The sequence below is a fragment of the Etheostoma cragini genome, unplaced genomic scaffold, assembly GCF_013103735.1.
Source record: "Etheostoma cragini isolate CJK2018 unplaced genomic scaffold, CSU_Ecrag_1.0 ScbMSFa_1523, whole genome shotgun sequence".
Lineage (NCBI taxonomy): Eukaryota > Metazoa > Chordata > Actinopteri > Perciformes > Percidae > Etheostoma > Etheostoma cragini.
In genome coordinates, this window is record NW_023265587.1 from 820,015 (window position 1) to 845,391 (window position 25,377).

Below are 25,377 nucleotides of genomic sequence, written 5' to 3' on the forward strand. Positions count from 1 at the left end.
GGTTGTAGTTTTTGGCATCTGGGCTCACTTTGGAACTTTTCCCATGGAGATCTACATCCGGCGACTGCTGAACATCCGCAGGGCGGTGGTGCGGCTTCTGGACAGGGCTCCAGACACGCTGGTTGTCATCCGGACTGGGGGCCCCAGAGAAATGAACCTTTATTATGCAATAAATAACAGCGACTGGCACACGCTGCAGTGTTATAAAGTGCTCAGATTCATGTTCGAAGGACTGAACGTTCACCTGATCGAGGCCTGGGAGATGGTCATTGCCCACCACCTGGCACACAACATCCACCCATCACGTCCCATAATTGAGAATATGGTTAACCTTATCTTGTCCTACACGTGTCCTCAATAGGGCGGCTATCCTTTGTTGCAATTTTCTTTAGATCTTTCATATGTTATCCATTCCTGCATGTTGTGATTTTACATGTATTTATTCTTCATATATAGTTACTCTTTTTCCTACATTATTAATTATATCTGTAGGGAGCCATTACAGGTACTCTATTATTTTACAGGAAATCAAAGCTTCTTCTGCCTCCATTGCACTGAAGCTGTACTGCCCCCTCCCTCTCGAGTAGCTGACACAATAGGCAGTACCTGGTTTAGGGGCAAGAGCCTGGAGAGGTGCAGTCGGAGCAGAATCAGCAAGTGTCAGCGTCAGCAGAAAGGAAAAACAGGAGGTGGTGCCTGTACATGGATGGATGTATGTATGTATGTATGTGTAGTTTCAGTAGTTGAAGCTGGAGCTACTGCAAAGGAGGACATACAGTAGCGAGAACAAGTATTTTATTCACTGCCGATTTTGCAGGTTTGCCTACTTCCAAAGCATGTAGAGGTTTGGGATTTTTAATCATAGGTACACTTCAACTGTAAGACACGGAAACTAAAACAAAAATCCAGAAAATCTAATTTTTAGATTTTTAAATAATTTGCATTACTTATGTCATGCAATAAACTGCTTATTCAAAATAATTCCCCAATAAGGCTTATATCCAAATTCTTTACAAGTGGACATGTCTAATCAGTAAAGTGACCCGAAAATGGGGAGAAATTACTAACATTGGGCGCCAAGTCTACAGCTCTCTCATGTTAGCATGCAGCTACTTAATATTTAGCAGTAGCGTGTGGAGTTTGAATGTTCTCCCTGTGATTGAGTGGATTTTCATCCTCCCACCATAAAGACATGCATGCTAGGTAACTAGGACTACAGTTTAAATTAGTGTGCATTGTCCTCATCAAAATAAATAAATCTGATTCTATAAAAATAGGCTAACCAATCTCCTGTGATACGGTTTGCCTTTTAGCCCAGCTTAAATGGATCTATATCCCCGTGACCCAGTTGGTCTTGTATACCTCTGAGTTGAATCAAGAAGAAATGCACTTTAATAAAATAGGACCTACAAAGGGTTAAATTACCAGTAGACTGGTAGTTTTTCAGCCTATATGGGGCAGTGCAACAAGCTGTAATCACAAGATTGACCTTATAACTTCATAATTGTTTTGCATATGAAGGTGAAGGCATGTCCCACCCTCCTCTACCTCTGAATGGATTACCCTGGTATTCTTATCCTAACACAGCTCACTCGTCATTGCTAAACCGAGCCAATCCAACCAACCGAGGCAACGAGTACTAACCAATCAGAGGCAGAGTAGGGACACCCAGGAAGCCTACGGTCTAATACGGGGAGGAAACTTAATCGGGAGTGAGATAGGAGTGACCAGGCTCTCCGTAGACCGGCTCTGCTACACAGCAGTTCAGGTTAACAGGCTAGCTGCAGGTTGGTCTAGGCTGACTGAAGACCAAGTGTAGGATGCTACAACAGCCTAGAATCCATTCATAGTCCTGCTGTACTGAGCCACTAAAGTCATCCTGCTACATCCATTTTGAAAGGGATTTTATATGAAACATTTTAATAAGATATGTTTGATTTCTGTCACGGCGATCTCCATGATCATCATTGCACACTCACAGATGGTGTTCCAAACACTTTATTTCAGCCGTAGTCGCTCATAGTAAGTCATGATTGCTTTGGTTGCACTCACGGAGAGTACGGTTACTCCCAAAAAGCCGATTGACCCGGCCACAATGGAGATCATATGCTCTGGCCCTGCAAACAAACGGACATAGCTAATTCATTGACTCAGGATTCTGAGTGCACATACACACCTCACACTTAGAGTTAAGATAACCAAAAACACAAAACCTACTATAGGTTAGTTCAATCATTTTAAATTAGTGAAAATAATGTAAAAAGATAAGAAATGTAAAGCTATAGATGCAGTGAAGGCTAGTGATGCATTTGGATTCTGATACTTTAAAACATGACCTTGGCTGATGATGTAACAGTGTGTACAAGTTTGGCCTGAGACATAAACTCACAGTAAGACTGGGGGACTGCTGACGTCCCCCTCCTGTTGACCACCAGGGGTCCAGCAGAGACTACAGCAGCTTGGGTCCTCTCTGGGTCCATCCGGCTCCCTCTTCGGGACCTCTTGGTGCGCTGCTGACTGCTGCAACTCTATCACAACACCAGGCTCAGTTGGAGATTCTCACTCCTTTACATGCATTGGTCAGATGTGAGGTTTTTTAATATGACGCCTGCTACGGCTACCAAACAGTAGCCTACAGTACATTGCACGCCCCCCCCCCCACGTCCAGATATTGTGCATTTAAAGGCCCCCCCCCCATGTCCAGTTATTGTGCATTTAAAGGCCCCCCCCCCACGTCCAGTTACTGTGCATTTAAAGGCCCCCCCACGTCCAGTTATTGTGCATTTAAAGGGTCCCCCACGTCCAGTTATTGTGCATTTAAAGGGTCCCCCACGTCCAGTTATTGTGCATTTAAAGGCCCCCCTACGTCCATGTTAATATTTTATTGGTTCTTGTATGTCCAGTACGTTTCTCAGGTGTTTTCTGGTTGTTTTTCTTGCTGCACCTGAGTGGCCCCGCTTGGACTAAGATTTATGAATTGGCCTTAGTTTACCTTTGTGCAGTCTTCATCCTGGACACAGATGTTGGCCAGGCAGTGCATGTAGATGGGCAACCCTTTGGGCATGGAGAACATCTGAAGGGAGAACCTGCTGCTCTGGGCCAGACCGTTCACAGAGAGCCACCGGAACGTGGTGTCAACAGCACAGCTGGGACCAAGAGAGGACAACTCTCACCATCCCTATCATTCAAGGGCACTTAGTAGTTCAATTATGGTACACACTTTTGGGAAAGGAAATCTATCAATATTTATCTGGTTATGTAGTAAAAAAAAAAGTGCCACTCTACTTCATAGACAGACCAGTTTTTGTAAAAAATACCCTCTTTCCAGCAGCAAAACACTTCTTTAACTGATAGATCAGTCACCTTTTTACTAGTCTCACATCGCCAAACCTCTCCTGGTCTGCACACAGCCCATCTATTCTGGGATGGGGGGGGGGGGGGGGGGGGGGGGGGGGGGGGGGGGAAGACGCTCTGGCTTGTTTGTAATTATTTTAAAGTAATCTCAACCGTCCATGGTGGTGCTAGGCCACCATAGTGGAGACAGCAGAAGGGCAAGGACATCCGGATGTCAGGCTTTATCCCAGCATGTACATTGGTTGACTCAGGCTACATTTCCACCTACCCATCCTGAAGAAGAACACCCTGGACTGTGTCCTGGGGGTCGGGGCTCTCAGTGGCCCAGCATGATTCCACCTGCAGGAGCACGTCTGAAGCAAAGGAGTTGTTGGTCTGCAGGGCCACCTGGAAGAACAGCGTGTCCTCAGGGCCCAAGGTGATGGCATCCCTGTAGCTGTGGGCGTACAACTCATCCGCGTACAGGGTCATGGTCAGGCCAAGCTGCAGGGAGGAGTTCAACGCCACCAGGGAGACCGAGGAGAGCCTACGACCAAAGAAAGGACCGGTTTAGACGTTTTGGACCTGAATTAGTTAAGAGTGCTTTCTTTCTTTATTTATTCAGGCAGAGAGACAAAATATGAAGACGTTTGACTCACCACTCCACATCCACGCCGACTTGAGCGTGGCGAATGTAATGTCGCGGGTAGACGCACTTCCAGACGACTTTTAGATCCCGGCGGGTGATGGTTTGATCTCTGATGGTCACAGTCAGCGTGTTTAGGAACTGGATGTGGGTTTTGTTCACCTGGAGAAACACAGTTAACAGTTCTGTTAACATAAACGTCCCACATCGAAGAGTAGAGTATACTGATACACTTGGCTATCTCCTGCCAATTTGCTTTAGTTTAGTTTTAGCACTTTATTGTTCAGATATCTTATATCTGGGGTTAATTATTGTGAGAGGACTGTGCTTTCAAGTGCCCTTCTAGTTTGTGTACCTATTAAATCAACACTAAAGCGCTTTAACCACTTTGGTCCCCCTACAGGTTGGACAAAGCGTCCATTACATTACATTATGCAAGGTTGTCAGATCGGGTGGTGGATCTGAAGCTTGAATGAGACATAATGAACATTACGACGGCAGTAATGGACAGCTGTGCTTCCCACCTGTAGGGGGACCAAAGAAGGAAAAGTGCTTTAGTGTTGCTTTAAGAAGCCCATGATAACAATGATTACATCACTTAGAGAGCTACAACTATTTATTTTTCTGTAAAGGAGAATGATCGGCATTACCTCCTCTATTCTGACCATATAGTGGATATTTAGTAAAAAAAAAAGAACACTTCACAGCACATTTTAAAAACGGATGCCATGTCTAATTTTCTCTGGATGTCTCATTCGCTTTCTGCCGTTGGAACGTGCAGTTTAAGTGTTAAATGAGCACATGGAATTTCATCAGTAACTTTTCCTAGTATGTAAAATAACCTTGTTGGGTATATAGGGCAAATCTCCTGTATTCTTATTTAGTGATAATACAAGGCTATTAGGAATTCTTTCCCATTACTTCAGGTGTCAGTGGTGCCCTGCACAGAATCTTTCCTTCACTTAGTAAGGAAATGTCTTTTCATCAGCTCGATCAACCACTCACCCGCCTCTCAGTTCCACATTCAGAGGCTTTTCGCGAGATGCGGAAGTGGTAGAACATCTCACTCTCGACCACAGTGCACGAGCCATCGTTCAGCCTGACATCTAACTTTCCCCCGATGTAAGAAGCCAGGTAGGGTTTGGCTATGCCACCCGTCAGTTTACCCAGACAGTGACTGAAAAGTCCTTTTTCTGTTAAAAAAAAAAAAAGGGGGTCAGAGTCAAGGAATCACACTAGCAGACTCTGATAATACAGTAGCAGTGATCTTCATCATTTAAAATAAAGCAACATCCATCGTAACTGCATGCTAAAGCCAAAGTGGAATCTCCTTAACATGGACAGGGGGGGCTAGAAACTCATTCAAAACATAATTTTTGTTAACTTTTGGTACCCTCTACAGCCTATAATGAGGCACCTTTCTGCAGTGATCATAATAAAGAAGCTTTAGTATCATACTGCTGAGGTCCAATCATACTGAATGAGATACATTCTTAGAACACACGTTTAACAGGACTGGAGTTTACCGTTGCAGACTGGATGTGATGCCACAGGAGGCTCGATGACGGAGCTCACATCGTAGTAGCCATGTTGGCACAAACAGGCGTAGGAGCCCAGGGTGTTGATGCACAGAGAGTTAGGAGGACACAACGTTCGCTTGGAGGAAGCACACAGATCAGGACCTGAAATCAAAACAAGATCATTGGTTTGAATCGTCTGGAAGACTTTCCACTTGACCAAGCTGAGCTGATTTTAGGGATCACCTACCTTCCCAATGAATGAGCCCATCTGCAACCGCCATGTGGTCTGTATTCAGGGAGTGAATGTAGTCCAGCTGATCTTCAACAGGCAGGGGCACGTCTTCCTCAGTTTTGGATGCATCAAAAGATATAAACAGGATGTCCGTCTTGTTTGGCTCGCCTGCAGGTTCAATGGCAACCAGCTCAACGCGGGCTGGCAGATGAAAGTCGTTTAACATCTCCTGTAGCTGTAACACACATGACCACACACACACATGCTTTGGGCTGAATGCTAATATCAGCTGCTAACATGCTTACAATGCCAACATTGTGATATTTAGTAGGCATAATAAGCGTGTTAGCATTTCTCCATATAGCAGTAAAACACAGAGTACAGCTGAGGCTGATGGGAATGTCAGAAGTTTTGCAGCTATTTGATCATAAACAAATATTGGACAACCTTTTTGACCTGATAGTGGGGCTGAAAATTAAGTTATTACAATTCATCTTTTGGCTAACTGTACATTTTTGTACAAAATGTCATTGCAAACAATACAATTGTTGAGTTATTTCAGCCTGGACCAAAGTGGTGGATGGACCAAAACTGGCATCCATAGCACCATGCTAGAAACTTTGTGTGGTATTCAGCGTTAAAAGATATTTTCCAGTTTTTATAAATTGGAATGCTGTCTTGACATGTAAGTATTACCGTGCGTGTTTGTGAATGGTTTAAGTTGTTGGACAGGTTGCTTCTGGGATAAGTCTTCTCAGTTATCTCAAATTTCTTCTTGATAAAAGCGCAATGTTTTTGTGTGACTTCCACTCCAATGTGTCAACAAAAAGAAACTTGCATTGCCTGGATCTCAGATGAACACACACACACACACACACACACACACACACACACACACACACACACACACACACACACACACACACACACACACACACACACACACACACACACACACACAGCCTGTGATCACTGATGAAAACCACCTTATCTTGAAGAGTCTTCCCCATTTCAGCTCTGGGTCCCGACCCGTCATCTAGTAGATCCTCAGGCAGGGACCAGGGCACGACCATTGTGAGAGCCATGCTGAAAGGGTCTACCGGCGGCTCTACAGAAGCCACAAAAACCGAATCAGGGGGTTAAGGTTCACCTTGAAAAGGTTTAATCAACAAAACAAGTAGATTAGAAATAGATTCAGGCCTACACTGCAGAAAGTTATTCTCTCTCTGGTCATTTCTGTACTTTTTCTTCAGTATTTCTTGGATAATCATGTCGGAACAACAGGCAGCTGTTTTACACGGTCACACATGTTGAGGAGATTTTCTGATTAAACTAGAGACCCTCAAACCAAAACCCCACAGCTACAGCCGTCGGTCGGACTGTTTATGGCTCTGGGGGGGCTTTATGCAGAGTGATGTAGCCAACCCAACTGGCCTGAGCAGAGGGTTAACTTCTCCTGTGATGCAGGAGAAGTTAACCCTCTCCTTGGTTTCATGTTTACAGAGAAGGAGAACCAGGAAAGTAGTAAGGGAAAAAACACTACCAAACCACGGCCAAGCGGACCAATCCCAGTTGTTGATCTGCGTCGCTGCAACGCGTAGTTCCATTTTTCGAGAGGTGCACGTCACACTACGGCGTAGGATCCGTATCTCAGGACCATAAATTGAGCTTAATGCTACCTCAGACTGACCTTGGTCCAGCGGAGATCCAGCAGCCCTCCCAAAGTGCTTTAAGGATGAATTAGCTCCCTCAAAACACACATGAGATCGTTTAGACTCCCACTGTCCGTCACATTCCTCCCAAACGTCCAGGGCGTAGGTCTTCCCTTCCTCCAGCCCTGGCAGAGGCAGCTGTGTGTCAGTCACCCGGCTGGTCTGGATGGTGGCGCCGTTCTCCAGAGACAGTTCATATGCGAAGGCAACACCAGGCTGGTGCGTGGTGCGGGGTTTCCACTGGGCGCTCGAGTCTTTGGAGCGATACCTGAGCTCAGAAACCCCCAGAGGTCCTGGGTACACACAGTGTCAGGCCATAGATTAACAAACGATAGAAACTATGTGTGTGTGTGTGTGTGTTGACAAACATCACTATCATTTTCCCCATAAAGAGTGAGTTAAATAAAAATGGGAGGAGTAACTCAGTTCACTTTATGTGCTAATAGCCAAGATGCTCATTAAGGTCACATATTGATTGATTCTTACTTATGAGTCAGAGATGCTCTTAAGGCTCTGATCTAGAGTCCAAGTCAAGTCTTAAGTCTCTCACCTGAAGTCCAAGTCAAGTCTTAAGTCTCGGAGCGAGAGTCCAACAACATCCTTTACTGCAGCGTCAGCATCATCTTACCAGTGAATGACCTAGTGTGGGACCAGTCTGTGTGTCATCTCGTCCGTGTCTACGTTACCTGTGTGTGCTGCAACTGTCTTGGCATTCATGAGCACGCCGTCCCCACACAGCGCCTCCACCGTAGCCTGGTGCTGCTGGCATGGCTGCAGCCCCCCCACGGTGAAGCTGGTGATGAGCGTGGTGCCCTGCAGCTCCCCGTCGTGGTACACTCTGAACATGGAGATGGACGAGGTGTTCCGGGCCTCCCAGCTCAGGGTGTAGTTGTCGGGGCCGTACGATGTCTGACACAATGCTTCGATGGTGGAGTGAACTGAGGAGCAGAGACAGGATGAGGTCTTGGACTGTGGTCTTTTCTAAAAAGGAACACATCGGCAGGATGAAGACGAAAATCATCTTTAGGGTTTTTACAGGAGCTGCCTGTCATATGTTAATATGCTACTCTGGTGTAGTTTTCTATTCTTTAATGCAATGCCACATTTCGCCCAGCAGGGACCACTAGAGTTTCACTTAAAACGTCTGCTCTTTCTAACTGGAGTCTCACTTTTTGGGCATTACTGTGTAGCCAACCACTGCGGCCACACACACGACAATTCCAAGGTCACGGTAAGGGTTGAACTGCTGCACAAGAGCCATCAAGTGATCCTGTGCTACTGTGAGTTGCATGGCGATATCAACACACAGTTAGTTGCTAGCTAGAAGCTACCAGACCAAAGAAGGCTGTGCTGGCAAAAGCACTGAGTGTCAATGAGGAACAGTGCATTTAATCTTTGTACTTTGTGTGTAGTTGTCTAGCTCTGTGTGGATTTTTATTTCTTCTTTTGAGCGGAGCTGCTTGGAATTGGTAAATTAATTGACCAACAATTGAACGACAAAGTTGTATTGCAAGTCAGTGACCGGTTTATAATAGGTTCAAACGGATAAATCCATGATGGGCCATCTAGTCTTACCAGAGTTGCCCTCGTTCAGGACCATCTTGCTGTAGCGGGACTCTATCCCCGCCTGGCAGACCGTCTGCAGGCCAAACCTAACTCTGGTGCAGGGCTCCAGGTCGGACAGGACGAACACAAAGGTGTCCTCCTTGTGCCAGAAGAGCACCTCCTCTGTGATCTGGTCTGTGCCACTGAGGTAGAAGGCGGTGAGTAGGAAGAAGGAGAACTTGCAGTTCTCAGGGTAGTCCCAGGCCAGCGATATGCTGCTGCTGTTCCACAATGTCACCCCAAAGTCCTTGGGAATGTCTGGGTCTGGCGGTAAAACGATAAAGACCTGGTAAAGCATTTTAAACCTGCTTTCACAGATTACTTTTGTTAACACAAGACTTAGTATAATTTCACCTTTCAAACCAAACAGTCGCGTATTTACACATGAAGAAAATAGGGCCCAACATCAGCATTCATTTGGACCCGTGTCTCTGGACACTTGACCAGTCCAAGTCCAGTAAGCCCTCTCATTTTAGCGCCATCCGCACATCATCCTGAGTAACCGGGTTTTAAAGAGATATTGCTGTTGATTTTTTACGATTGTAATTTTTGGCACTTTGAGCACCACAAGCTGGCAAGAAGGCTGACTTATTTACGTCTGATATCTCCAACACTGGGCAACTCACCCCAAAACTATCTAGATTGATTAATAACACTAGGACTTGAATGAACTGTCCCCCATTTGAGTATAGAACGGTTGTTTGTCCCATAAGCATTTTAAAGATCCTTTCACCTTTAGCTCTGAGAACATTTTACAGCGTAAGAATCATCAGTTGCAGCCCGTAATGAATGATGCTGCGGCATTTGTTTAATCTGCATGACTTGATCCCCAAATGAGAATGGCTTTGGTTTTTGGAACCGGTGTGATCTTTTGTTGGGTGTCAGCTAACCCACCCCACCAACAGTCGTACCAGTAATAGTGGAGAGGCAGGTGAAGGTGTGGGTGGCTGCGGGCTCCACACAGGCCGCGTAGCAGCTGCAGGAGTCCAGAGCCGTGAAGTGGTAGAGGCCGCTGGTGGGGCTGTCCATGCTCAGAGTTTTATAGGAGCCCATGTCAGTGTTATACAGGGTCATCGTGTGGCTTCTGCTGACTGCTGGGTGGGGGTCCACCCAGGAGACCTGCAACTCGGAGGTAGTCCTGGACTCCAGCTTGACTGGGAGACGCATGGTGTAGCCTAGGAGAAGCAAAACTGGAATTTCAGTCACACAAAGAAGTTTTCATTTAAAGCATTATTAAACCAGATATGATTAAATGGATAAATGTGCTAAGCTAACGTCATTGCAGTCTAGATTGACATCCATTGACATTTTGGCCTGAGAGCTGGAGTGTGAACGGGTCCTGTACTACTCTAAAGGGAGGCCAGGGCGACATGCAAGTTCAAAAAGAAGAATGCACACAAACAGATGAGCTCACCGAATGCAAGGAAGAAGTTTTCATCCTGGTGGAAGAACACGGTGCCATTTTCACATGAAAACACTTCATCGGGACTCATCTTCTCCAGGAAGTCCTGAACAAAGACGTTCCAGGGATCATCAATGGAAGCCAAAGCAAGATGAAGAGTATATTGGAATTTCATCTGTTATATGAGAGGTACCTTGGTGAAACTTGCTGGTTGCTTTAGGGGTTTCTGCAGGCCTCGGATCTTAGTGAATTTTGTACCTTAGATACATTTTGTTGAACATTTGATAACTATTGATTTTAAGTGGATAACAAAAACATTAACATTTAAAAAGAAAAAAAGATTCTTACGTGGGTCAACTCTTACAGTCCATGCCTGAACAGAGCCTCCATACTGCAGTGTGAGCTTGTTTTCAACAGCCGGGGACACCGTCAGGGAGGTCACTTTCCCCCCCTTACTGAGGCGTTTTAGGGACGTGTCATTGAGCCACAGGTTTCCATTTAACCTAAAGGATGGAGAAGAAGGAAGCCTCGGTACCAGGGCCTGGAGTTCCCTACCAGTCACTGGGGCTAGTGGATTTGAAAATCTACTAGTCACACAGGCTTTTTACCAGGCATTGTATTTGCATCATTCTTGAACTTGATAAAAATACACATTAAAGTGCTGCTTGCCGAGTCTCCAACTTGGTTCACTTGGTAGGTTTTCTTTTAGTCGGCCTCGTCCCCCCCGTAATCTGCGCCAAATGTTTTAGCTTGAATAGGAAATGGTGGACTTAAAATGAAAGAGTGTCAACAACAACACTGAATCAGTCAATTCTAATTGGCTACACGCCAACGTGGCAGATTAGATGGACTGTCTTACCCATCAATGGCATATTTCACCCACATTTGGCGCATGGTCAGGTGTTAATTTCAGGTTGTGATGGTACACTCCATTTAGACAGTCATTCCAAATCCTAAAATCTAAAACCCGGCTGTTTGATGCTGCCCTGCTTATGGCCACATGGACACATCTGTTTAAAGTCCACTTAAACACCAATCTTCATCCCGTAACCAGCAACTCATCCGGTACACTAAGACAGCTCGTCCATAGTTGACTATATCCCCCAAAGTATGTGGACACCCCAGTCACTTTTGTGTACTTCCGGTCTTGGGCTGTTTTCCGTCTTTCAGCTGGGTCCCCTAGTTCAAATTAACATGTTACAGGTCTCACTGACACTTCAGGACAATAGTGTGATCCACCTTTGGGACTACAATTAAGGAAAGACAATTACAAATTTAAAAACTGGACAATGCCCCAGTGCACAAATGGAGACCCATACAAAATTGGTTCTGGTAGGGAGGAACTGATCCCACGTATCTGGGATTACCAGGACCGCCATCATCGCACAGCCTCACACACACACAGCTGACGGGGTACAAACGCCTGCCAGGATCCTGAATCTGGAAGAACTCCTTCTTAGATGGGTGGAGGCTCCAGATGTAGACTGCTGCAGATCAGTGTTTAGTGGTTTTGGTATTGCGTGACATGTTCATGGAACTACAACCTTTAGGCCACCAGAGTACTCCTTTCACAGAGAGGGGGGGGGGTGTTTTGTGGTTTCGAACCAGCTGTTCCTCCTAGTTTCACACCTTCGTACATCAGTGTAAATACCAGAGCAGAGTTAAGAGATTCAAAGACTGGACTAACATTGAAAGATGATGATGTATGATGAATTTACCAGAAATACATACTCAGTCATACAAGTAATGTTTGTCCATGTTGGCTGTATGTTAGCAGAGAAACACTACATTGGGTTTTTGTAAATGAGTTGGGCCTGGGGTCCTCTTCAGACACCAAAGTTAAGAATTGTGTGAAATACTGTAGACCACAGATCTTCAACAGGGGGTCTAGGAGCCCTAGGGGGCCCTCAAGAGTTACTGTAGTGGGACCACCAAATTATTATTATTATTTTTTTGAAGATTCTTCAGAACTTAAAAGGATTTCATACACAAATAAAATAATGTTCTTTGTCCCTGAGGGGCCATTCAAAATTAATGACCTTAAATCCAACATATTGTTAGCAAATGTCAATCAGACTGGCCTACCTATATGAGTAACCCCATACCTATATGAGGGGATATGATTATTGTAATAGCTTAGCATTCTATGCACCAAAAGGTATGGAAACACGTTATTCTAGGCACAGCTTATTATGCAACTTCACTGGAATACGTTACATGTAGCAGGGGCCCCCAGCTCCATCTCTCTTCAGTTAAGGGGTCCTTTGAAGCCCCCTGCTGTAGACCCCCCCCCCCCCCTCGTAGACCCCCTGCTAAAGACTCCACGTGTCAAAGCGAGCTTTTCTTCTTCGTGGTTACCTTTCCAGAGCTACGTCCTTGCTCATCCAGCACAAGGAGAAGGAGATCTCGGCGGCGCGTCCTGCGGGAAAACCAGGTAGATACCTCCAAATGGGTCCCAGGCTGGGGTATCTGAACTCACAACATGCCGGGGGCCGGGTTGTACTCACCAGACGACATGGTGTGACACACCAGCAGGTAAAAGATGAACGTGAACTCGGATTTCCTGAAATATAAAAGCTGATTAATGGCTGAACTGGAGCGGGATCAGTGAAAGGCTGCCAGACCCCCTGTCCCCTTACATTCTCTTGTTAATTCCGTCAAAGGAAAGCATTTCGGGTTTATTCAAGCCGTGGCTGGAAATGTCACCTGTCCGAACGGCCTAATGAGTGACAGGTGTGCGCTGCCTTCACGTGCCGCTCGGAACTTCCTACGCTAATATAGATTCTTTTGTAATATTATCGGGGTGTTGTCATGAATAAATTACGTTTATAATTATTAATAAAGAATGTGTATTGCTTAACAGTTAATGGCAATAAGCTGAGATTTAGCCCTCGTGTTGTCTTCCTGTCAAAATGGAAAATCAACACTTGTTTTTAATCGATGTTTTTAACTTTTTCTTCCGTTTTTTCCCCTTTTTTAACACCTGTTGCTTTTTTTCAATGTTTGTCACTTTCTTTTGACGTTTAAAACTACGTAACACTACCTTTTTACAGTTATTTTTGGAATTTATGGTCATTAAACCTCATTTATAAGAAATTATGCCTAATATTTCAGTTAGAAAAGCAGAAATTAGGAATTATTGAGACTAAAATTAAAGGAATGGATGTTGATGATAATCACAGACTGGAATATGTCAACTTTTACTCAATACTATTTCAAAAACACTTCCATTTGTTTTCCAATGCTATAAAATTGAATAAGACGCCCCAAAATGAATGAAAGTAGAGATTTGTACTTGGCAAAGAGCGTTGTGTGGAATCAATCATGTTATTTTGGGGGATTAAAAAGAACACTGATATAGGACAACATGAGGACAACATGAGGACAACATGAGGACAACATGGTGATGACATGGTGATGACATGAGGACAACATGAGGACAACATGAGGACAACATGGGGACAACATGAGGACAACATGAGGACAACATGAGGACAACTTGAGGACAACATGAGGACAACATGAGGACAAAATGGGGACAACATGGTGATGACATGAGGACAACATGAGGACAACATGAGGACAACATGGGGACAACATGGTGATGACATGAGGACAACATGAGGGCAACATGGGGAGGACATGAGGACAACATGAAGACGACATGAAGTCAACATGAGGACAACATGGGGACGACATAAAGGCAACATGATGACAACATGAGGACAACATGAGGGCAACATGACGACAACATGAAGACAACATGGGGACAACATGGGGACAACATGGGGACAACATGAGGACAACATGAGGACAACATGGGGACGACATGGTGATGACATGAGGACAACATGAGGACAAAATGAGGACAACATGGGGACAACATGGTGATGACATGAGGACAACATGAGGACAACATGAGGGCAACATGGGGAGGACATGAGGACAACATGAGGTCAACATGTAGACGACATGAAGTCAACATGAGGACAACATGGGGACGACATAAAGGCAACATGATGACAACATGAGGGCAACATGAGGACAACATGAGGGCAACATGAGGACAACATGAAGACAACATGGGGACAACATGGGGACAACATGGGGACGACATGGGGACGACATAAAGGCAACATGAGGACAACATGAGGGCAACATGAGGACAACAAGAGCACAAGACGGGGACAACATGAGGACAACATGAGGACAACATGGGGACGACATGAGGACAACATGAGGACAACACAAGTAGGAAGTGGCACACCTGGCAATAATGCTGCAATATGTTAGCAGATGTAGCCTTTCATGAAAAAGGGGAGAACTCTGGAGAATAACATATGATTATAAATGGGCATTATTACATACACATTATTATAGGACCAGTTTTATAAGCAACTTCATTTCATACAATATATGCAGCAGGGCGTCCCTGATCTGTCTCTCTTTCAGTTAAGGGGTCCTAGGTTCACAAATGTTAAAGCCCCATTTACTAAAGACATTAATCAATTGATGCTGATCCTGCACAGTGTGCCAATGTTCGGAGCCTTTTCAGCCTGTGACCCTTCAAAATAAAGGTCCTCTACTCACAAGGTTTTCAGTGTGGACATAGAGGAGTTATGACTTCAAATTGTCTCGGGACCCCAGGGGAATCACCACTGCATGTTGTGGTGCAGAAGGCCTGTAGGGGGCGGTGTGCACCTTAATGAAATTTGCAGTCCACCTTCTGCAATTTAGAAGTCCATAATTAAATAAAAAGTTGTTTTTACTGATAAACCTGAATGTAAAAAAGTGATTTTAAAAACTGTGAGGACACTAAAAACTTGAATGGCTTTGTTGATGCGACCAAGCCTTATTCCTTAACAAGCCTGCTGTGTTATCCCCATTTACCTTCTATGTGGGACTTATGGGATTTCATTAAGCAAAGGACAAACGTCTTGTCCTCTATTAGTGGTCCCGCATCACATGGATCCAGCTTTCCAGGGGTCTGCTGGACGCCACTCAGCGGTCAGACAGATCAGCTTTTGTCTTACATCTTAACAAGCCACGAGCTAAATTGGAGTCACAAGTCAACGGAGAGTTTCAGGCTGCTGGCTTGTGGGGACTGACACTTTTCCACTTCTGCTGGACAACAATTCAAGTCAAATCCTAATCTTTGCGGCAGGATTCGGGGTACTATTCATACGCGATATGGACAGCTGGCACTGTTTCCTGCTGCTGTGCACACTAAGTTCAGCGCTGGGCTCTAGAGGGGCGACAAAAACTGATGATGGCATGGACCTTGTCAGCTTCCTGAGACGGATCTACCCCGGGCTGCTGGTCAGAAACGAGCCGTTCATCATCAACAAAGACTTTGAGGTAAACCCCCTGAAGGAGCTGGGACGCCCTGAAGTCCTCTCGATCACAGGGCAGTCCAAGGGCAAACCAGTCCACCAGGATCCAAACGGGGCTGCAGGACCTGTGGTGTTGACCAAAGATGGCCAGATCAAGGGGATTACGGTGGACAAGGCCCATATATTCTATGGGATACCTTATGCAGACCCCCCGGTTGGGGCTTACCGCTGGAAGCCCCCCAGACCTGTGAGTCCTCGCCTGGGGGTTTACGATGCCTCCTTCCCCAGGGCGTCATGCATGCAGGCCTGCAGTGGACCCATCACTGAGGAGTGTCCTCGGATAGTAAGAAACAACCCAACTTTTCACTTATTTGCATGTAATATTTCACTTTAAGATGAAATAACCTGGCTGGTGTTTTGGCGCAGAGTGACTCCCAGCCAGTATTTTACCAGCTAGATGACCAACAGTAAAGGGGACATTTTGTGGACGCGTACATCTGGTTGATAGTGAGGATTGGACCTAAAGAGGCACCAACTTATTTGATAGTGTGAGCTTGGCCATGGATGTTTTATAAGAACTGCATTCTGTGCCCATTCATTCCAATAAAGGTTAAAGTATTACTCTTCTTTAAAATATGAACATCTCTCCCAGCAGGGCCGTGGCCCAGATACACCAAAACATCTCTAAAATAGGGATTATATGTATTGAGGTTTAAAGGTCTAGTCTGAAGGAAAAACTAAAACTTCAATTATATTGTTTTGTTTTTGCCTAAAGTAGTCACATTTGAATAAGTTGAATCTAAAAGTACTTTAATCAGCTTAAAGAATATCTGCCATGTCTTAGGTTTTTTAGTGTGATGGCTTAAAGATGTCCTCAGTGGTAATTAACAAGATGAATAAGAATTGGTGCAGCACCACAGTTGATCACTGGGACAAACCAGCAGTAAAGCTGCATTCATGTCATAATATTCAGCCTTTCGTTATGAGCAGCTATGTTGGAAAACGTCAGCCTGCTGGTTTTCATTTTAAGTTTGAGATATTGGGAATATCGCTTGCCAAACTAAATGAGCTGTTTTCTCTCCCAAAGGTCAGTGAGGACTGCCTCTACCTCAACATCTTTGTACCTCTGGATGTGAACTTCAGCGCCCCTCTGGGAAGCCCACTGCCCGTCATGGTGTGGATCCATGGGGGGGATTTCATCGCTGGCTCGGCCTCCAAGCCGCTGTACGATGGACGCTTCATCACTAACCTAACCCACACTGTGGTTGTGAGTCTGGACTACCGACTGGGTATGGAAGTCTGTTGTTATTTCACTTTAAATGGATCTATTCCTCTGGAAAACATGGATTAGCATCGTAACATATTCACTGTCACAAACTGTGGTAAAACTCCTGATTGAGATGATTCCGAATGTCCAAAGAATGCTGCTAGAACCCAAATAATACCGATCCAACATCCAACATATCCAACATTTCCTAATCTGGAAATCTATACTCGAAAAAAGGCCTTATTCGGAATATCCAAACAGAATATGCGGTTTACATGACCTGGATCAAAATTAGAGCAAGAGTAGAAAACTGTGCATGTAAACTTACTGTACTCACTGATAGCTTGTGATCTGCATCCAAACTGTCATAATAGCTCATAATCAAATATGAATCAACAACATGTTACTGCATTGCCTGTTTCTCTTCTCAAATGATTCCAGAAAGATCCTTTAGTAACTGTTTAGCTGTAAAATGGGAATGTTTGTGACCAAGGGCTGAAGCAAACATATGCAGCAAGATAACCCTAATACAGTATTAGGAGACCTCCAAGGTCTATATAAAAGAGACTTCAGATACAGTATTAGGAGACCTCCAAGGTCTATATAAAAGAGACTTCAGATCCAGTTTTAGGGGACCACTAAGGTCTATATAAAGAGACTTCAGATACAGTATTAGGGACCACCAAGGTCTATATAAAAGAGACTTCAGATACAGTATTAGGAGACCTCCAAGGTCTATATAAAGAGACTTCAGATCCAGTTTTAGGGGACCACTAAGGTCTATATAAAGAGACTTCAGATCCAGTATTAGGGACCACCAAGGTATATATAAAGAGACTTCAGATACAGTATTAGGGACCACTAAGGTCTATATAAAGAGACTTCAGATACAGTATTAGGGACCACTAAGGTCTATATAAAGAGACTTCAGATACAGTCTTAGGTGACCACTAAGGTCTATATAAAAGCATCCAAAGAGCACCATGTGATGGGACCTTTTAATAGCCGTTTTCTAATTGGTCCTGTGTGTGTAGGGACAAAGGGGGGAAGACGTTTAGCACCAGAGTTGGTAAAGGGGACAGACAGACAGCTCACGGCAGACATTAGTTAAATAATGGTGTGTTTGTGGAGTGCATGTGCGTGTCGTGCCTGTCTGTATGTGTGTGGCTTGCTAATGCGTCCGTGTCAGTATCCTAAAGGACCGAGCCTGTTGGTAATAACTCTGCTTTCCTGCAGACTGAGAACAGGAGCAGAGATATGTGGACAGTAATTTGGAAAATGAATGTCTTGCTGGAGTCAATTATGTTGGATCATGTGTATTTCTGCATGATTTAAGGTGCTTTTGGGTTCCTTGTGTCGGGTAAGGACCCTCACTCCTCAGCTGCAGGGAATTATGGGATCCTGGATCAGCAGGCGGCTCTTCTTTGGGTCCAACAGAACATTCCCGTGTTTGGAGGAGATCCTAGCAAGGCAAGCACACACACGCATGCACCAACCTTAAAGATAAAAATCATCTCTATTATGTGTTGTGTTCATTTTCTAATGTTAAAATCTGACAAAGGCCCAGGGGGCCATCGGGCTGGGGCCCTGACACACAAATATGATGAAAAAGCACCCAAAAAGAGATGTTACGACCCCTACTACATACACAATGACTACAAAATGTCACCAAGTGCAGTGCGTTGGTGTTACACAGTGAAACATCTGTAAACGTCCTTGGATCCCAACCTTAACCTAGTGGTTGGACCCTGAAGTTATTTTGTCTGACTTATCTTGCTCTTTACTGTAAAATACTGGATTTCTTTATTTAATTTCAGGGATCCAGAAAGTATTGAAATTCCTTCAATCCAATTCAGTTCACGGCTGACGGTGTTGTGTTGTTGTCAGGTGACACTCTTTGGGGAGAGTGCAGGTGCTCAGTCAGTGAGTCTTCACCTGATGATCCAGAGCAGCCAGCCTCTGTTTAAACAGGCCATCCTGCAGAGTCTGCCCTTCTCCATCCCTCTGAAGACCAGGTGAGCAACCATCAGCGCGGGGTTGCCATGGTTACTGGCTGAAGTTACAGAACACGGTGGACTCAAAGAGCTGTCAAAAGTCTTAGGTTTCCTTTTTTTCTAAGACAGAAGCAGGGGGATACAGTATGTGTTTTCTGGAGCTGTTGCAGACACGTTCCCAGCATGCTTACAGGCAACTTTAAACTAAACTGCAATTTTGTGTGTCTGCGTCTCTTCCCCAGACACGACGCCATGAAGCTGGGGAAAGGCTTTGCCAAACAGACCAAGTGCTCTGTGAGCGACATCGTGTGTCTGCTGTCTCTCAGTCCACAGGCTGTCCTGGCCGCCCAGATGAAAACAAGTAGGGCGCACGGAACACCAGCCTACCACATTTAGAGCACCGCTCAGGGCTGCCCACACAGTTACATAAGAAGGCAGGGTATAGTAGTTTATCTGCAAAAGATGATGTAAAACAGTATTTGTATCCAGAGCTGTGGCATGCTGGATAACTAAATTACAAAAGCAAGAGGAATAGTGGGCCTCTGAAGGGGCAATCAGAGGGACTTTACCTCCTCACAGCACCAAATGACTGTTACATATCTGCAGGGCTGACAGAATTATTGATCAGTAACACGGACTCTGTGATTATACATTGGGGACAGTTAGCATAGCATAACTCCATCTAGTTCTTTCTGTTGGACCTTTGTCTCTAAATCATATACCTCAGCTAAAACCAGGCTTCAGTCTAACGAATGTGTTTTTGACCTCAGGTTCTAAGGTTTTGAACCCGTTCAGGTTCCTGGAGGTTTTTGAGACGTGGGGTCCGTACATCGATGGGGAGTTAATAAAAGAGCAAGCTGTCACTGCCTTCCAGAAGGGCCACTGGCAGAAAGAGAAGCCAGTGCTGCTGGGTAAGAGGGACACACACACACACACACACACACACACACACACACACACACACACACACACACACACACATATATAAAGGAAAATGTAATAATTGTATAATGAAGCAGCCTCAAATGCTGCTGATGGATCTAACTGAGTACATTTTTCAGGTACTGTACTTGAATCCAATTTTGTGTATTTACATTTATTGTACAACTTCATACTTCTACTTCTCTGCATTTCAGAGGGAAATGACTCCCAATGATTATTAAAATAATAAATGTGAGCTCCAAGACCAGGCCGCATGGCGGCCATTTTGAAGACCATAACACGCACTGGCAGGTTTTATCAAATGACAGAGTTTCTTAAGGTACTGATCGCTTCGTTAACATTGTGAAAGGAACTAGGTTAGTTCAGGCATCAGGAACCCTAAGGGTTGGTAAAACATTAGGGATTGGCTTGAAATGAGTCCACTTTGTCCTAACCTGGCTCATGAGCCACGACAAAAGACAAGACGCTACCTGACGTCACAGACAAAGCTTCGTAAAGCACAGGACATGGACCCAGACAAACCCCAGTCTCCTGAGCTAAAGTCCTCTGTTTGTTTGACACATCCCTCACCGTGACAACTACTACAGCCGCGGAAATATGAGTCGTTAGGAGCTGCTTGCACAAACGACCTATGGTGGTTTTCTGTGCAAGGACAGTCTGAAAACTATTGCAAGCTTCTTTCCTTCCTCAGTTGACGTCCTGCTTATGTCTGGTTTTACACAGTTATTTTACCATTACCATCTGACCCTCCTCCAAAACCCACTGGAGGAGGGCCTGGCTGCTCCACATAGCACACCATGAGGGAGAGGAGGAAAATGTGATCTGGTTTATTGGCATTTCTTTGAACCAATCCCAATCGTCATGGGCGGGGCTAAGCCAGAGAAAAGCCCCGATGCCTCTGCAAAAATGTGCAGAGATCTGAGGAGCAGGTAACCATAGTCCTCAGATTGGACAGATAGTCTAGCTAGCTGTCTGGATTTACCCTGCAGAGACTTGAGGACCAGGTAACCATAGTCCTCATATTGAACAGATAGTCTAGCTAGCTGTCTAGATTTACCCTGCAGAGATCTGAGGCCGGAGAGACCGGATTTTAACACAAAGGAAGCCCAAGGAAACGGATATCGTAATCATGATGGGAAGTAACCATGTCTAAGTCAACGCTGGGGCAGATGAGGTCTAGTTGTTTCCATGGACTGAGGCGTTGCTTTCTGTCCTGCAGGAACCACCTCAGAAGAGGGAGTGATCTTTGCGTTTGGTGTCTTCAAAAAGCCAGTGTCTGCCGTGGAGAGCACGGTGTACATCGCCGCCATCTTTAAACAACATGCTCTGCGGATCCTGCACAGGTACCTGCCCCTGTACACGGACGCTGACCGCAGGGACATGCTGGCTCAGGTAAGAGGAGCTCTTTTCACTTAAGCATAGGAGCTGATATATAGTCCAAACTAAAGATGCAGTCACTTTTTAGTGAGAGATTTTTTATGTAAGCTATTAATAAGAAATTGAAGCTTCCCCACAAACATAGAAGATTTTGCTGTAAAAGTGCTGCTTTTGTTAGCGCACAGATGAAGATAGACCAGAGGAAGTATAACAAAAAGCCACCTTTGAAAACATAACACAACATCTTGAGACAGGGTCTTCGAGAGACTAAAGGCTAATTATCAAAAGTCACTGTTTCTTTGCTACAGACAACTCCTATTTTAGTTCATAGAGAAATCTTCAGTTCATGGAAAGAAAAGTTTCTGAAGCAAGGCAAATTGCTTATATTATTTGACGTGGCTTTGTCTCTGCATCATTAGCTACACAGTGGCTGTCAGGAAACTGTCAACCACTTTCCAGCTGGCTCACATTTAGACAGTAACATCTAATTTGTGTCTGTGTTGAAAAGAGTGAAGCAACATTTGGAAAAAGGCAAACTCTTTTAGGCTACATGTACAGTGTGACCTGTATTTCAAGAGCTGTGGAACACACCCATGCATGGATCGATGTCCCACCCAGCCGGAGCTCGAGGGGGACCCAGCTGTCTCCTGTGCTTTGTCTCATGAGCCCGATGGGGCATTTAAAACTATTATACTCTTTTGCTAATGGGAATCATTTCTGTAAAGACAAGGACAGTCAAGATAAGACCTGTAGCTCTACATATCTGTGGGTTCTATTCACCTCAGCAGTTTTCATGCAAGGCGGGGACCTCGGGGAGTCATTGGGGGGGGGGGGGGCTAACAGTTGCATCCTCCTACAAGCAAAGTGACGGTTTGTCTGTGTGTTTTTTTAGCAATGTGATTCCTCAGAATATAAATGCATCATCAGTAACCAGACTGCCCTCTCCCAGTGGGCTGCATGGATGTAGAGAATGGTGAGATGACCAAATGGTGGGAAAACCAAATACGGGAATATAAAGAGTGGGATGCAAAGGCAGGCCGCCTGCAATTTCACCTACAATTTCAACCAAAAACACTGGAAATTCTCCTGGCACTCCTCTTTAGCCAATCCGGCCTGTGTGTGTGTGTGTGTGTGTGTGTGTGTGTGTGTGTGTGTGTGTGTGAACCAGGCAGTCAGCCTGTTGGTTTTCAGGTGTCAGATGTAGGGCTATGTGGGCGCAGGTTGTGTGCTGCTGAGACAAGACACGCTGGTTTCCAGGTAACAGGCAGAATAAGACCGATCTGCTCCCGGCCCGTCTCCATGCAGATGTCTTGCTATTGGGTGTCATTTATTTTCTTTTGTACCAAAACACGGCAGAAACTAGGAGATGCACTGCAAAACCCAACCTTTTTAACAGAGCTGAACACTGAACAAGTTTCTTCTTTATTAATAAAGCTTTCATGGTCAAAAACAAACACAGTGCCTTGGTGACTAGCACATGGAATATAATAACTCCCAGAGCTGGATCAGCACCAACGTCTAATCCATCCAATGTTGTCATGATTATAAGCCCGGGAACAATTGGTAATGCGTACCTTCCTTCAACAAAGGTAATTAAGACATGTATAAAAGAATAGGAAGGAACCAATTACATGAACTGTAATCCCGTTATGAGAGTGAGACAAAAAGAGTCAAATCCTTCATGAGTCAGTGTGGTCCTGAGTGGGAGGTTTTCAACATTGGAAGGGAAAGAATATGTGATGGCAGGGAGAGAAGAGGCGTCTTTGGAAGAGAAAGATCTAAAGGAAAAGAACATCCTATGTAATGTTTCACATCTGTCTTTGAAATGCACATGTACAAAATTCCAAAATAAAAACCTCCGGCCCACTGCATGCAGCCTGAATTAGCCTAGCGGCTCTGAAATAACGCTAACAAACGCTAAAGCTAACAAGGGCTGATGGTTAGTGGGTAATGTTAACCTCACTCACAGAATCAGTTTAGCATGTTAGCATGCTAACAGAGTAATAAGGACAAACACAAATTCCAGCTGAGCCTTATGGGATTGCATCTGTTTTGCATGTATTAATACATTTTAAGCATCAAACACTTCATTTCCTGCATTCTAATAAATGATTACAGCATGCACCAATTCATGGTGCAAATGTTCATTTATGTGAAGGAACACAAAAGGCAGGAGGCAGGTGACAATTCAAAATGAGAAATATATTGGAATATCAGTCAATCAGGGAACTGGGTCCCGGATCCATGCGCACTTGAACCCAACGTCCAGTTTGTTTATTAATATGAACACTGTGTACCATACCTGGGTTTGATTGGTCGATCCGGGCCCTAGTCTACTTGAAAAGGTGGTCTAGAGTACAGGACATCAGGTGGGAACACCCACTGTACCAAAACACCGAAGTGGACTACTATTTGACTACAAGGAGATTTTAAGTGGTGGCTGTACCGGAAGTTGACTACTGGAAGACGTTTTGGAGCTGGTGATTTTGTTTCGCTGCAGGCTAGCAGCTCTTTGTGGGAGGGGGGGGGCACCAAACATGGAAAGTCAGAAGATCCTCAAAGTCTGTTGGATTCATCCTCCGAGGAACATGAATGCCTGTAAGAAATGGCATGGCGATCCAATAATGAATTATTTCAGCCTGCATTAATCTGGTGAAGGCCGTCTATGGGGCCACGCCGTAAGCATGGTTAAATATTATGGAACTTCAACTTTTGTGTGACCAGCTGTCCTTCATTCTTCCCTCTGCCCAGATCGTCACCGACTACATCTTCCTGTGTCCGTCCAGGAGGTCGGCGCGTGCCGGCACGGCGGCAGGCAGCACGGTTTGGATGTACGTGTTTGACCACGTGGCGTCAGACCACCGCGTGTGGTCGGGTCTGACCTTCTGCTACCAGCACGCCTGCCATGGCGCCGAGCTGCCCTTTCTGTTTGACTCTGCTTCGGTGGCTAACTTCACCCTGTCGCTGCCGGAGAAGCTCCTGTCCAATCGGATGCTGTGCTACTGGGGCGCCTTCGCCCACACAGGCGACCCCTCCTCGCGGGCCCAACAGACCGCTTTCTGTCGGGAGCAGCGTCTGCCCGTTTGGCCGCGCTACTCCGACACCAGCAGCTGGCTGGTCATGAACCTGACAGTGCGTTCACATGCACAAGTGGGCACCAGGGACCATGTATGTGACTTCTGGGATCATCTAGGCATCTATTAGTGAGGGGGCGGGCTTACTTTGCAGTACATGCTGCCATCTTTGTTGCAAAGAATTTAAATCCAGTCTCTAAATCTTCAGCATGTAGTTGCATGTAGTTACAGGTATCTTCATACAATGTGGCCTTTTAGAAATCGCTACCAAGCAGCATTTATGGTTTAGAAATCCTCAGCTTTTAGTGAGAAAATCTTATTTCTATTTCCTTTTCCAACAATGAGTTGAGTTTTAAAACAGCTCTGATCATCAGCATTGGGTCAGCAGCAGTATGAAAGGCGTTCCTGGCCAAAGCCTCGCCATTTCCCCCTCAACGTGACAAAGGATGCACAAAGACAAGTTGCTTCATTGGGGTAAATTTCAAATATTTCAACCTGAGTGAAACGTGTACTCCTATCCTAAAGCTACGATATATCCACTCATCATGAAAGTACAGAGACAAAGCAAAGTGCAGACTCCCAAGATTATATCTATAAGACAAGAAATTGTCAAGGCTAGACAAAAAGGGGCTAGCTTAAAATATGTGGTGGGGGTCCAGCTGGGAAGAAAAAAAGGTCAAATTAACCAGTTAATAAGTGCAAGGAATCTGTATTTTTAGACCCGTGACAGGTTCTGTTTCCTGTTTCCAACAGCTCTTGTTAGATGGATTAGTGAAATCCAACTAATATACCGTGATGTATTTAAGGCCTTTCACAATCAGCTGTACTTTGTGTTAGAATATAAAAACACGTGTCTTCTAATGGTCTGGTTTCTAAAAGGCTTTACTCGACCTTTCTCTTCTGGTTTTCTTTGGAATCTGACTTTAGTCTGGATCCCAGA

At 45.0% G+C, this 25,377-nt stretch overlaps 3 protein-coding genes across 3 annotated transcripts in view; 2 read left to right on the top strand and 1 right to left on the bottom strand.

Moving 5' to 3' along the window:
* Window positions 1-363, top strand: part of LOC117939988 (NXPE family member 3-like) — a 1,114-nt gene extending 751 nt beyond the window's left edge. The window contains exon 4 of the mRNA XM_034865365.1: window positions 8-363. Within this exon, the coding sequence (XP_034721256.1) occupies window positions 8-361 (354 nt within the window). The 3' untranslated portion in view covers window positions 362-363. The remainder of the gene's footprint in view (window positions 1-7) is intronic.
* Window positions 364-1,982: 1,619 nt separating this feature from the next.
* On the bottom strand, window positions 1,983-13,121 carry LOC117939989. The gene is made up of 18 exons (XM_034865366.1): window positions 13,090-13,121; window positions 12,809-12,919; window positions 10,799-10,953; window positions 10,644-10,708; window positions 10,463-10,556; window positions 9,960-10,223; window positions 9,019-9,312; window positions 8,130-8,381; window positions 7,422-7,736; window positions 6,718-6,839; window positions 5,747-5,966; window positions 5,506-5,661; window positions 4,985-5,172; window positions 3,993-4,141; window positions 3,623-3,880; window positions 2,993-3,146; window positions 2,390-2,528; window positions 1,983-2,117 (listed from the first exon to the last, which is right to left on the bottom strand). Exons 1-18 carry the CDS (start codon window positions 13,119-13,121, stop codon window positions 1,999-2,001), a joined length of 3,087 nt encoding a protein of 1,028 aa, XP_034721257.1. The 3' UTR covers window positions 1,983-1,998.
* A 2,343-nt stretch (window positions 13,122-15,464) lies between these two features.
* On the top strand, window positions 15,465-24,599 carry LOC117940021 (crystal protein). Its single transcript, XM_034865421.1, has 8 exons — window positions 15,465-16,126; window positions 16,871-17,072; window positions 18,387-18,520; window positions 18,938-19,065; window positions 19,287-19,405; window positions 19,815-19,955; window positions 21,206-21,378; window positions 24,115-24,599. The coding sequence occupies exons 1-8, from the start codon at window positions 15,641-15,643 to the stop codon at window positions 24,565-24,567; spliced, it is 1,836 nt and encodes a 611-aa protein (XP_034721312.1). The 5' UTR covers window positions 15,465-15,640; the 3' UTR covers window positions 24,568-24,599.
* Window positions 24,600-25,377: the final 778 nt, after the last annotated feature.